This window comes from Oikopleura dioica, chromosome XSR, assembly GCF_907165135.1.
Source record: "Oikopleura dioica chromosome XSR, OKI2018_I68_1.0, whole genome shotgun sequence".
Taxonomy (NCBI): Eukaryota; Metazoa; Chordata; class Appendicularia; order Copelata; family Oikopleuridae; genus Oikopleura; species Oikopleura dioica.
In genome coordinates this window covers 12,696,755-12,708,828 of record NC_137294.1, presented here as the reverse complement: position 1 = coordinate 12,708,828, position 12,074 = coordinate 12,696,755, and the positions used below count along the sequence as shown (strand labels likewise).

Below are 12,074 nucleotides of genomic sequence, written 5' to 3'. Positions count from 1 at the left end.
CTAGCGGCGAAGTCGACTGTATGCCAGCCACGAAGGGAGTTACTGGACTTGGCAAGAAATCTATGTCCAGGGAAAGCGCGGAATTACTGACGAATTTCTACAAGCCCTTCTCCAAGAAAAGATTTTCGAATCTTATTTAAATCAAAACTGGAATCCTGAGCTCAGAACATTTTATTTTTGTACTTTTCAGTAAGCCCGACCTTTGGTGAGCACGGAAACTTTTGCAGAAAACCTGAGTCAGGGTCTGGAAGATCTTTGATAAAAAGCCGCGTCTAAGCCTTTCCAATGGAAAGTTTCCATTAAAAATCTTCCAGGCCACGAGTCAAGTTTTGTGCAAAGGATGCCGAGTTTTTGAAAAAAATTTCTAAAATAAATTCTTGAATAATAAAATATTAACTCATCGCATTTCTGCTGGATTATGCTAATTTGAAATTTCGAAAATTCTAAACAGAACTTTGAAGAGCATTTCGGAGCAAAGCTTTCTTGGATGCCCTGAACGTCATTTTGTACTGCTGTCAATAAAATCAAACTTATAAAAAGAATGATATTGTAGTTTTTTGACAATGTCAATTTGACGACAGTCCTCAGAAGTTCTGAGTCAGAAGAAGCTTGATCGTTAAAGACGGACAAAGGCCAACCCCTGGTGAACAAGTCTGGGCTCGGCAACCTGTGTCGAAAACCTGAGTCAGGGTTCTGAAGTTGCGTTGATAAAAGTCGCCTCGCAGCTTAGTTTTTTAAAAAGCGGCAACGCGGCTTAAATCAAAGCACTTTTAGAACCCTGACTCAGGTTTTCTACACAGGTTGCCAAGCCTAGGCCCCAGCTAAATTTTACAGTGGTCAACCCTAGCGGAGTTAAGGTGGGCGACCCTAGTTTGGTTCGTTTCCCATTTTATTCAGAACGTTTTATTTGGCCAATTACGCATCAGCGCGCACCTTTCAAAAAAGGCACACAAATCTCTCCATCTCAAACAGGGAGATTTTCATTTCATAAGAAGCTCATTTCACGTTTTACTTTTTATGAGAAGCTAGTTTCAATTTCGAATTCTTGATGAGTGAAACCACCAAAGAAGCGGCTCTGCTGAGAGAGACTCGTGTTTCTGAAGCTCTTTTGAAGGTAAAAAAAGGCGATCTTGATAATTTCATACAGTAGAAATTCACTGTAGAGTCTTCATTTGGAAATTTACAGTTATCCAAGGCTGGGCTTCGCAACCTGTGTTGAAATCCTGAGTCGGGATTTTCAAAGCTGATGAAGCAAATAGTGTTCATCAAAGTCTTTTCAAATCCTGACTCAGGTTTTTAATCACATGTTGCTACCCTGTGTAAGAAATCTGAGTCAGGTTCTGAAGAAATGAAATGAAAAGCCGCAACACAATCACTATCATATATTTTAAAAATCAGCGAAGCCGCCTTTCATTTTAGCTACTCAAAACCTGACTCAGGTTTTCTACACAGGTTGCCGAGCCCGGACCGTAGTTGTTTAATTGGCTAGAAAACGATGGCTGAGTCGATGAATAGACCCCCAATCATTGAAATGAATTAATAAAATTTAATCTGATTAATAAAATTTGCCATCACGAAAAGTGCCTACGACAAGTTAAATGTGATTGATTTATGATTATTTTTTGGATTTTCTAGCTTTCTAAAAACTCGACGCGGGAGAGCCAGCGCCTCCAGGCGATCAAAACCTCGTGGACGGCGAAATTGCGCGCTTCGGCGATCAGAAGCAACTGGAACAAATCCGTCGACAAAGAATGCGGCGCCGACATCGTCCTCGAAGATTTGTGCGTTCCTTTCATCCCACAGGTTAGCTCCAGACCTCCTCTTCTTCATGAGCGCTAAAAATATAAAGGAGAAGAAAAAGACGAGCTACAGAAAAGCGTGTTTCTTTGTGGCGAAGATCGGATCGATGGTCAAAGACTCGGAACTCTTCACTTTTGGAAAGGACGTGACGGAACTGAAGATTCCGACGAAATTGCACTTTGAAAACGTAGCCGCCGATTTCGAGCTCTTCCTCGACTTTTACGGAATGGACTTGACTCTCAAGGAAAAACTCTCTTCAGGTAAATGGAAGGTAAGAAATGACAGCTGAAATTCGTGGTTCAGTTTCGCCAACTGCGAAGTTTTCGAAATGGGCGTCGGCGAAGCTCACGAAGAAAGATTTGACGAGTCGGATGCAAACGCATATTCTTGAGCCGACAGACAGTGCTCCCAAGATTCCGCGAATTTATGGCACTGTTGATTGCTGCGCTTCTAGGAGAGGATTCGAAACACGTGACTACAAATAATTTTAATTATGATTTAGGAAGTTTCCGAAATCTGGGCTCGGCATTCTCTGTAAAAAGCCCGCAAAGAGATAATAAGTAGAATCATTGAAAAAACGCTGAGAAGAGGGTGATAACTGAGTAACACGTGGAGCTGGTGAATAGTTAATGCTAGGCACGTGGCGAGTCCCACTTGAGCAGGATATCCGTATTCGAGGAAATTATTCATGAGGGCTTCGTGCACCTCTGGAAGGAGCAAAGCGGCACCTGGCAAATGGTCTGGGCTTCGCTCAAGAATGGAGTCTTCAAGTGCCAAATCGACCCAAGATCTAAATCACAAGTCATCCTGGAAGTCCCTTTTACCGGAGACCTAATCATCAAGAAATCCGATAGAAGGTGAGTCACGATATTTCTTAAGTGTTCCCAATTTAACGGATTCGAACCAACAAGAACTTGGCTGTTGAATTACCTGGGTGAAAAACCTGAGTCAGGGTCCTGAAAGAGCCCTTATGAAAAGCTTAGCTCTTCCAGGATCCTGACTCAGTTTTTCTACACAGGTAGCGAACCTAGAGCTAAAATCCGTTAAAATGTGGACACCCCCCGTGAACACCTAATAAAATGGGGAAATGTTGACTTCGATGAAATGACTCAAATAATGAATTTTTAAAAAGACGGCAGTATGCCCTTGGCTTGAAAAACGCGAAACACGACGTTGTCATCGCCTGCCAGGACGGAGAGGATATGCTCGAATGGATGAAATCATCGACGAAGCACCAGCAGCACTTGTACAAGTGGGACAAGTTCGCCGACGAGAACTGCGAACTCGACATTAGCGGCGACCTCGAGCAGCGGCCGCTTTCTCCGCTTTTCACTTCCAAGGTAGCTTTAATTTCTCCGAAACAAACTGAAACTGTTGCAGTACATTGGTGGAGGCGCTGAAGCAAATCGGAAGAAAAACGACGCAGCCGCTCAGCGGAAGTCTCAAACACGCCGAAACGACCCTCGACGGCCATGGCCGAGCGGCGGAGAATGTCGCAACGATCGGTGTACTCTGCTAGCAGCGGGAGACAGCCAAAAAGATCAAGGTAGATTTTGATAGTCTTAGGCTTGACAGTCTTGGCTCGGCAACCTGTGTAGAAGGCCTGAGTCAGGGAAGTCTGCGTGGCGGCGGAAAGCTTACAAATCTTTCTAACTCGGACTCAGTTTTTTTAGGTTTTCTTAAAAATAATCGAGTGCAAGAAATTTCTCACTCGAACAATTCCCATTGGACTTGAAGTAAAATATTTCGTCGTGGGAAACGGTTCCCACCGCTCCTTTGAAAAATAGAGCTGAAAGCGCCATCACGCGACGGCTTAAAATTAATCACGTGATTTAGCTCGATCGAGTCGCCACGGAAAACCGCGCTGGCGACGAGTATGCCGGCCCGTCCCTTCGTAACTCCGCGCTTTAATGGTTTGGGTGAGTCTTCCTTGATTTCAGAATGCGTCCCAACACGCGATATTTAGACAAGCCTATGACTTTTGAGGAGCTGGACTCGCCAATTACGCCCGTGCAGATCCTCAGGATAGATTCTGATGCTGAAAGCGACGATAATACGATGAATGACGGCGAAGAGGTAAAATTGTAATTAGGGCTTTTATTTGTACCCTTTAAAAGCTGGCGAACGCGTACGATATCGGGGAGACAACCGACGACTTCATCAAAAAGTAGACGACACGATCGAGCTCGTCCCAACCGACTTCCGCATTCCATCGCCCGAGCCTGTCATCACGAGAGCGACGCCGCTGCGAACGTCGACAAAGATAGTCGACCCGAATCTCCGCTTCAAGTACCAACCCGACAGCCAAATCGCCCAGCCGACTTTGGACGAGTCCCTGTCGCCGATTAAAATTAGCGACGAGCAGCCGAAGTCGCTGCCAGTGAATAATTTTGCAGTCCCAGCGGCGCCGCAAAAGAAGTCCTCCGGATGCGTCGTGCGGAGGGTCGAAGTTCCTCCGACGGACTCAGGCAAGCTAAGGTCATTTTTTCTATTTTTTTACGGATTTCAGGCCCGAGATCGTTGCCAGTTCTTCTTTCAAACCGCCTCGACCACGTGGCCCGTCAAAATCGTGGTGCTCCTTCGAGCTCAGCCGCCAAACAGCTCCAACTTGGGAAGAACGTCTACCAGCGCGAGAAAAAGAAAACCTCCATCACAATGTTATGGATTCACAACAATTCCATTAACAATTCTTCTAAAAGTCAATTTTTTCGCGAAAAATTGCTGAATCCAAAATAGATTCGTTCAAAACCGCCGTCAGCAATTCTGGCAACATCCAGATTGACACTTTTGAGCACTAACCAGCACCTTGCTTAGCGAGATATGTACTGTACATTCCAGAAGATTCCCTTTACATGATAATACCCTTGACGACCCTGTAATTTGCGCCCCTTGTGTTTATACTTCAAATAAAAAGGAAAAAACGTTTGACAAACAATCAAGATTTTCGCTCAGCATAAGAAAAAATTGGTCCCCATTTTAACGGGTTAATTTCTCTTGAACCTCCCAATTATAAAAGCTCCAGAATCTGGAGTCTAGATTAGACCAGATATTCTTCCAAAGTCTGGAGGAATATTCAATCCTTAAAATTGGAACTCGGCCGTTAGCATGAGGAGCCCCTTATTCATATAAGTTTTTAAGGAAAACGATCAGGAAAGGAAGCAGGTTTTCAGAATGTTTCTTGTTTTTCGGCTGTTTTATAAAGCTGATCGTGTCAAATCGCATTACGAGTTTTGATTTACGTTTCGCCTTGATATCGATTAAATTGAAATTCGAATAAGTTAAAGTTTAAAATCAACGCAGTGGCGGATCAATTATGCATTCCGGGCGCTATCGACTCCACTGGAATATTGATCACGCGATTTCATTTTGTGTTGACGTGGACTCCGGATCTTCAACACATTCGCCGCCGCACTTTGCGCTCAGAGCTTCATCCCTTCTCCGCGCCGATGAGTACCAAACTCTTTTTGCTTTATCTCTTTGCCGCGGATTCGCAATTTTCTTTTCCAAAGAGACAAGTTGAACTTCAACGAAGAAGACTTAGAAACGTTTATGTTTTTCTCCGAAACTTGGGTCGGGAGTCTTTGTAGAGTCCTGAGTCCTGGCCTCCGAAACATGTAGAAAAACCCTATGTAGAGCTCGAAAAGATTTTTCATAGAAAGCCGCGCAGCGGCTTTTTGGAAAACAAAGCCGCATCGAGGCTCAAGTAACTCATCAATCAATCGAAGCCGCTTTGATCTTCGAGATCCTGACTCAGGCTGCGGATCCCAGCCTGAGTCAGAGCAGATCGGTTAGGTTAGGGTTTGTTGCAACTTCGCCAAGTTTTCTATTTGTAAATCCGTCAAAGAATTTTCCCTTGGTAATATTTGTACGAACGAGCTTCGGAGGAGGAGGTGTTCAATCTGTACCAGGTAATCAGCACTCATTCTTTTCTTCCTACGTTCATTCTTTTTGATGAATTATTCTTCAGATAAATTGTTAGAGAATATTTAGCGTAATCAGAATCAAATTCCATTGCTTTTGGACCTAGGCTCGGCAGCCTGTGTGGAAAACCTGAGTTAGGTTCTGAAGAGTTGAAATGAAGCGGCTTCGCAAAAAACATTTTAACTCTTCAAATTCTGACTCAGGATTTCTACACAGGTTCCCGAGCCCAGTTTTGGACCTTTTTTCATTTTTGATTATTTTTCGTAGAGCTTCGTACGAGAAAATTCTAAAAGAAGACGAGTCAGAAATCTGCAGTTTCTTGATCAACGAGTGCGACAAGGGATGCCAGATGATCTACCAAAAGGCGCCTCTCGAAGGCTGCGAGTGGAAAGCACACGACGTTCAGGACGCTTTTTCGACGAACAAAAGCGTCTCTGTTAAACCTAGTTTTGGTGTCTTAGAATTTATCTTTATTTACCAGAAATTAGAAATTACTCCATTTTGACGCCTGGTAAGTTTGTGGCTCGATGAAGGTCCGGGTCGATCAAAGAGCACTTTTTTAAAATTCAGAAATTGTCCGACAGTAGGATTTCTATTATAAGTCAAGTAAATGTTTGTGTGTTATTGACCCTTTGAGAAAACATCCTCGGACGACTGCCAGTCGATTCCTGCTTCCGAAATGAATTTCAGTTCGAATTTCGCATTTTTATAATGATCTGCTTCTTTCTCCTCGGAATTTTGTGCGCCGTCAGGAACCAGGGTAGCCAATTCATACTCTCCAATCCGACTTTCATACCTATCTAACCTCGGCGCCAGAGCCTGTGTAGAAAGCTGAGTCAAAAATCGCTATCTCAATCTATTTTCTTAATTATTCTAAAGCTTGCCTCGGCAACCTGTCTAAAAACCTGAGTCAGAGTTCGAAAACACTTCTTAACCTTACGACCACAAGTGCGCCATATATGGCACCAAGGCATAAAAAGGCCCGTAACTCATTTTTAACTTGACTTGAGAATTTCGCCGACCCCCCTTTTAGGCCCTACTTTTCGCCAACCTTTCACGTGGTATACCCTTAATGACCGCTGCTTCGCTACAAATGCATCAGAAAAGCGAATCTAGCTTCGCTACACTTGTGTCATATATGGCACACAAATGCATTCAAAATGTGCCATATCTGGCACATTTTGGTCGGGGGGCCTTTTTTCCGCCGGAGAAGCTATTGACTTTCTGGGTTGTGGTTCGAGTTTGGGTATGTCTCTGCGTCTTATTTCGGGTTCGGATTCTGATTTGGGCTTGGGCTTAGATTAAGGTTCGGGTTCGACAAATAAAACGGCCTCTAGAAGGCGGTAGAGGTGATGTGTCATATATCATATATGATATATGGCACATTGTGGTCGGTAGGATATCTTCAGTCGGCAAAATTTTGCATTTTTTCGGGAAATTTTATTCAGGTTTGGGTTAGAATTTTAGTTCGAATTAGGGCTCAAATTCTGTTCCAGAGTCTGCTTTCGGTTCGGGGTCAGGATAAGACTCGGGTTCGGTTTATAAAACAGCCTCTAGAGGGCAATAATTTATTGCCAATAAAGGCGATGTGCCATATATGGCACATTGTGGTCGGGGGGTGAAATTCCCGTTTGTGGTGGTAAGGTTAACCCTGACTCAGGTTTTCTAGATAGGTTGCTGACACAGCCGTAACACTGCTTCACATTGGAGTTCTTTCAGGGGCCATACTCAGGTTTCTACACAGGCTGGCGCGTTTTGGGGATGGTGTCTGGAACCGACAAAAAATTTCGAAAAATTTCGCGTAGGCGGCTACTCATCTCCTGATTGGCCGGTAAGCCGAATCCAGGCTTCTGATTGGTTGAAAATTCCGACGCAAAATTTGTCGAAATTAGTTGTCGGTTCCAGACACCTCCCCGCGTTTTGTACCTAAAATGGCGAGCAACATTATGTCATGAGATTAAACGCCAGCAAGATAACTGAATATAATTTATTGAAGCGAGACAAAACCGTATACACGTAGCTAGGGCGAGCGCTTTTAAATATTCAGGCGCTAGAACTGCGCTCCGGCAATTTCAATTAAGTATTTAACCAGAACTCATGCATTTGGAATATTCAATACTGTTGCTTCGGGCTGCTACTGCGGGCGAAGACACGTGTGTGCCCGAAAGAATAGGCGCTAAGTACAGTAAAGGTTGGAAAATAGAATCTAACAAGTACAGTCTAATCAACCTGTATCGAAAACCTCAGTCAGGGTTCTGAAATATCTTTGATACAAGCCGCGTAGCGCTTTTTGATTGGAGATCTTCCAAACCCTGAGTCAGGTTTTCTACACAGGTTCCATGTTCATTGATCATCAAAATGATTATATAATTGTCTTTCAGAGTCATGAAAAACAAGTCGGATAAAGACGCGAACCAGGCTATCCCTAGAAAGTTTCCTTGTAAGCTGTTGGCTGGTCCACCGGCGCCTGGAGCTTGGAAAGGAATTTGTTGCAAAAGCATACTCCATCGAGTATTTTGCTTCATCAGTAAAGTTTCAAACAGCGATTTAGAAATTTAACTTCCATCAACCTTGTGTAGAAGTAAGACTTTTTATTGAAACCTGAAAGTTCCTGGTTCTGGCGATGACATCATTCGACAGAAAAAACCAAACGTCGAGCTGCTTTGATTTTTTTTTATTTATGATGCGGCAGACTAGAAAACAATCTGTAAATACAAAATGAATAAATGTGTATATTTTGAGATTCAAAAAAAAAGTGTCATATTTTCAAAAAGGCCTTCGGAAGGTATAAGAAATACTCTGCATGTAGGGTTTCAATGAAAAAAATGGGGTCATCGTTTGGCTTATATCGACGAAATTTGATCCTCATAAATGGATTTTTTTATAAAACCAATCATAAAAAGACGACAAGTGTAATCTCTGTTCTCACTTTATCTGTGCTTTTATGATCACTTTTTTAATAAAAAATGTTTTAATTAGTAAACACTATTTTCAACCCTCCGCGAAATTTTCAACCCTGCCATGACAAGAATCCCCTTTTCTTTGCCAAATACTTATTCGTTTTGAAAGCGGCTCCAACAGAAGAAGCAGTTTTCGCAGTTCTCGAGGGTCTCATTCCCAGCGATTTTGTCTGCAAAGAAATCGGCGAAAAGAACTACAAAGTCGAGGTCCGCGTCACGAGCGATGGTAGACTCGCGGGACCAGCGCCGCAACGAGTACTCCCGGTACGGGACCAATTCTTTTGACAATTTGGCTACTCTCAGCCCCCTTATCCTAATCTCTAACAGAGAAAGGGTTTGGTATCATACCAATTCCAGCAATATTACGGAAGAATTGGTCCTCTACCGATTCTAGTTGCAACCTTCCTTGTCTAAAAATCGCAAAAGAATAAAATTTGAGTAGCTTAATTTATTATTATTTGCAACAGTGGTAGCCGCAATTCGAATAATAGTGGATTAAAATTAATTACAAAAATAATTCAGGTCAGGTTTCAGAAGAAATGCTAATATTGTATCTTTATTTCCTAAATCTTCGAAATTTTCTTCTTCCCGCCATTTTCTTTTCTTCAAAAATGTCTTCTTTATTTTTCCTTCCATAGAGCTCCTCCCATCTTTGCTGCGGGAGACTTTCGCCGGTCATTTTCCAAGCCAGTTTGTCCAAGTCAACTTCATCGCTGTCCGAAGAGTTTTCTTCGAATTCTTGACGTTTTTGATTTTTGAGTTTTTCTTCTTGCTTTGCTCTTTTTGCTTCGTTTGACATCTCTCTGAATATTCATTTGAAAAAATCAATTTATTTCTGAAATACAGAGTATAATAATTTTAAGGGGGTAGATATCGTTAATTGAATTTTTCAGGCGACTGTACCTGAGCTTTGCGACATCTCTGGTCTTGATTTCCATCTTTCTTAGCTCCTTCTTCCATCCTCTTTTCTTCTTTCCGACGTTTTCATCTTTTCGGAAAAAGTGAATAAGCAAAGACCGCTAAAGTAATTGAGTACCTATTACAAGTCCGTCTTCGCGATCCCACTTGGCGAGCAGCATTTCGACGCAATCGGCAGCGGGTGCTTGCTGGTCAAAGTGCGGAGGATCCACGTCACTGTAAAGAAACGCCATGGGGTCGAATTTGTCCGAGAAGATATCGGTCTTTTCTCTCACGTCGGGGTCCGCTTTTATCGAATATTCTTCGAGTTTCTTGTCCAAAAACGTCTCTTTTATTTCATTTTTCTCCCTTGCAAGCTGGCGATTTTCTTGCTTTTTTTCATTTTTTCTAGGTGATGGACCATCACTGATGGTCCTCTGGTCCTATTTCGAGAAGGACTACGTCGAAAACGAGAACGATTTCTTCGTCGAGAAGAGGAATCGCGGAAGTGCTTTTTGGAAGATTCTCGACGCGAGCTCATGTTTTCTCTTTCTTGAAAATAACATTTACAAAAACATTTATGCTCTATCGAAGATTCTAGCGATTGACGCCTGACTCGACGAGTCGTTGACAACAACGAAAAGAACCGCTGTCGGCGATAATCAGCGCATTTTGCTCGTCGGTGAGATCGTTAAAATTGACCCAAAAAGCGTAATCGAAAGAGTTTTATGATTTGCGCGTAAAACCAGCGAGTCGATCATCATTTCAAAAATATAACTGTTTTTCTTTTTGTTAATTATTTTAACGTCTTTCGAGAAATCATCACTTTTGGAAGAGAAAAAATGGACAAGATTACTCAAGAATTTAATGAGTCTTATAATTACGAGGACGTACGGACGCATCCAGAAGAACTGACAAGAGAAGCTGTTGAAAAATGGCTGGAAGAGTTTCAAAAGAAATTGAAGAGAAAAACGAGCAGAGATGATTTGGACAGGTTGATTTTGTCGATTGACAGAATGCAGTTTGAAGATGATTTATGTGCTGAATGGGACGAGGTCATTTTCGAACATGGAAAAGGAAAGGTGTTTGCATCTGACAAATGGGGCGGCAAATTTCAGGAAGAATGGGGAATAACTTCATTTCAAAGAATGATCCTTTCGAAAAATCTAGGCCTCGAAGGACGAAAAATTCAAAAATCGGAATTAAAAGAAGAACTCGGAGAATGGATTCTCGATGAATCTTTTGAATTAATTTCAGCTGGAGGAGAAGCGATTGTTTTGAAAGAGAAATTCGGAAAAATAGATGTTGCGGTTCGCATTCAGGCTTTTGATCCGGCCCTGTTTACGGGGGATGAGGAGATGGAGTTTAAAATTCATCTTTCGAAAGGTAATTTTATTCTTAAAATTATTTTTCATTTGTTTAAGAATACGGAGTCGCCGAATTCCAAAAGAACGACGCTCGAGTGATACCTTTTCACAAAAACGTGATCAAAAATTTCTGCAACATCGAAGTCTTCTTGAGCAGCGACTTGGAGAAAGAAGACTGTCTTGGCTGGATCACGATTATGGAGAAATGCGACTCAGATTTGAGAAGCAAATTGAAAAATGACGAGTTGAATTTGGAAGAGAGGAAGAAAATTGCGATTGGAGTTACAGAGGGAAGAGAGTATTTATTGAAAATAGGAATTGAGCATTACGATCAGAAACCAGAAAAAGACGGAGAACCAAAATGGATCGATTTCAGCATTGTTCACGAAAGGACAGGTCGAGAAAGTTATCAGAAGATGGGTTTCGCGAGGAGAGGGAGCAAATTTAGAAGTAGCGTCTGTTTATGTAAGTTTTGAGTTGGAGTTGTTGAAAATGCTCGCTGTGTTCTATCACTTTTTCGTAGATGCTGGGTCTCCTGCCTTTTCTCATGGCGAGCAAATAGGCGAAGTCTACGGAGATTATGTATCTCGTTCTCATATCTTTATTCTTTGCGAGCAGGGGTCTGGATTTTGGCCAATAATGAAAAGCGATAGCGAAAATTTTTCAAAAATTTATAGCGAAAGCGAATCGAAATTTCAAAAGCGAAAGCGAAGCGAAGCGAAATTTTCAGAGAATATGTAGATAATCCTCTAGTGGGTAGCGCGCGCCGAATCCTGTAGTCACTACAGTGTAGTGGGTAGCGGAGCCCTATTTTGCCACTATTTTGCAGAAGGAGCGCGGAGGGCACCGAATCCTATTACGGGTAGCGACGCGATAAAGTGACCTACCCACTAGAGGATTATCTACTGTACTTCCTAACCTTTGAAAAATCCATTTCAAGTCCATTTCAAGTTCGATTTCATTTTTATTTGCTTTTCAGACGTTCGGACGAGTGGTCTCCGTTTGCCCGAGTCGCTGTTTACCCAACTTTGGGAAACGGAGATCTTGAACAAACAGCGATTTGAATAAATTTATTTTGATTAATTGAAACATTATTTGGTTTTTCCAATGTCAATCTTGGCTTCTTCAA

At 42.3% G+C, this 12,074-nt stretch overlaps 2 protein-coding genes and 1 long non-coding RNA gene across 3 annotated transcripts; all 3 read left to right on the top strand.

Annotated features, from left to right (window-relative positions):
- The first annotated feature begins 945 nt into the window (after positions 1-945).
- On the top strand, positions 946-3,876 carry LOC145708684 (rhotekin-2-like). The gene is made up of 9 exons (XM_081786382.1): positions 946-1,114; positions 1,636-1,803; positions 1,850-2,060; positions 2,104-2,254; positions 2,460-2,657; positions 2,933-3,140; positions 3,181-3,346; positions 3,637-3,719; positions 3,767-3,876. Exons 1-8 carry the CDS (start codon positions 1,049-1,051, stop codon positions 3,696-3,698), a joined length of 1,230 nt encoding a protein of 409 aa, XP_081642508.1. The 5' UTR covers positions 946-1,048; the 3' UTR covers positions 3,699-3,719; positions 3,767-3,876.
- Positions 3,877-3,968: 92 nt separating this feature from the next.
- LOC145708685 (uncharacterized) lies at positions 3,969-4,735 on the top strand. Its single transcript, XR_014134849.1, has 2 exons — positions 3,969-4,268; positions 4,310-4,735. It is a non-coding gene; the product is annotated as an uncharacterized LOC145708685 (long non-coding RNA).
- Positions 4,736-10,334: 5,599 nt separating this feature from the next.
- Positions 10,335-12,009, top strand: LOC145709423 (uncharacterized). Its single transcript, XM_081787105.1, has 4 exons — positions 10,335-10,964; positions 11,003-11,410; positions 11,469-11,565; positions 11,925-12,009. Exons 1-4 carry the CDS (start codon positions 10,421-10,423, stop codon positions 12,007-12,009), a joined length of 1,134 nt encoding a protein of 377 aa, XP_081643231.1. The 5' UTR covers positions 10,335-10,420.
- Positions 12,010-12,074: the final 65 nt, after the last annotated feature.

What these genes read in the sequence shown, in the direction of transcription:
- LOC145709423 (XM_081787105.1), top strand. Translation starts at nt 10,421, where the DNA reads ATGGACAAGATTACTCAAGAATTTAATGAGTCTTATAATTACGAGGAC. An exon ending in TAGAAGTAGCGTCTGTTTAT is followed by an intron (nt 11,411 to 11,468) that starts GTAAGTTTTGAG and finishes ACTTTTTCGTAG; the next exon opens with ATGCTGGGTCTCCTGCCTTT. An exon ending in TTTATTCTTTGCGAGCAGGG is followed by an intron (nt 11,566 to 11,924) that starts GTCTGGATTTTG and finishes TTTGCTTTTCAG; the next exon opens with ACGTTCGGACGAGTGGTCTC.
- LOC145708684 (XM_081786382.1), top strand. Translation starts at nt 1,049, where the DNA reads ATGAGTGAAACCACCAAAGAAGCGGCTCTGCTGAGAGAGACTCGTGTT. An exon ending in GCGTTCCTTTCATCCCACAG is followed by an intron (nt 1,804 to 1,849) that starts GTTAGCTCCAGA and finishes AAAAATATAAAG; the next exon opens with GAGAAGAAAAAGACGAGCTA. An exon ending in CTCCGCTTTTCACTTCCAAG is followed by an intron (nt 3,141 to 3,180) that starts GTAGCTTTAATT and finishes AAACTGTTGCAG; the next exon opens with TACATTGGTGGAGGCGCTGA.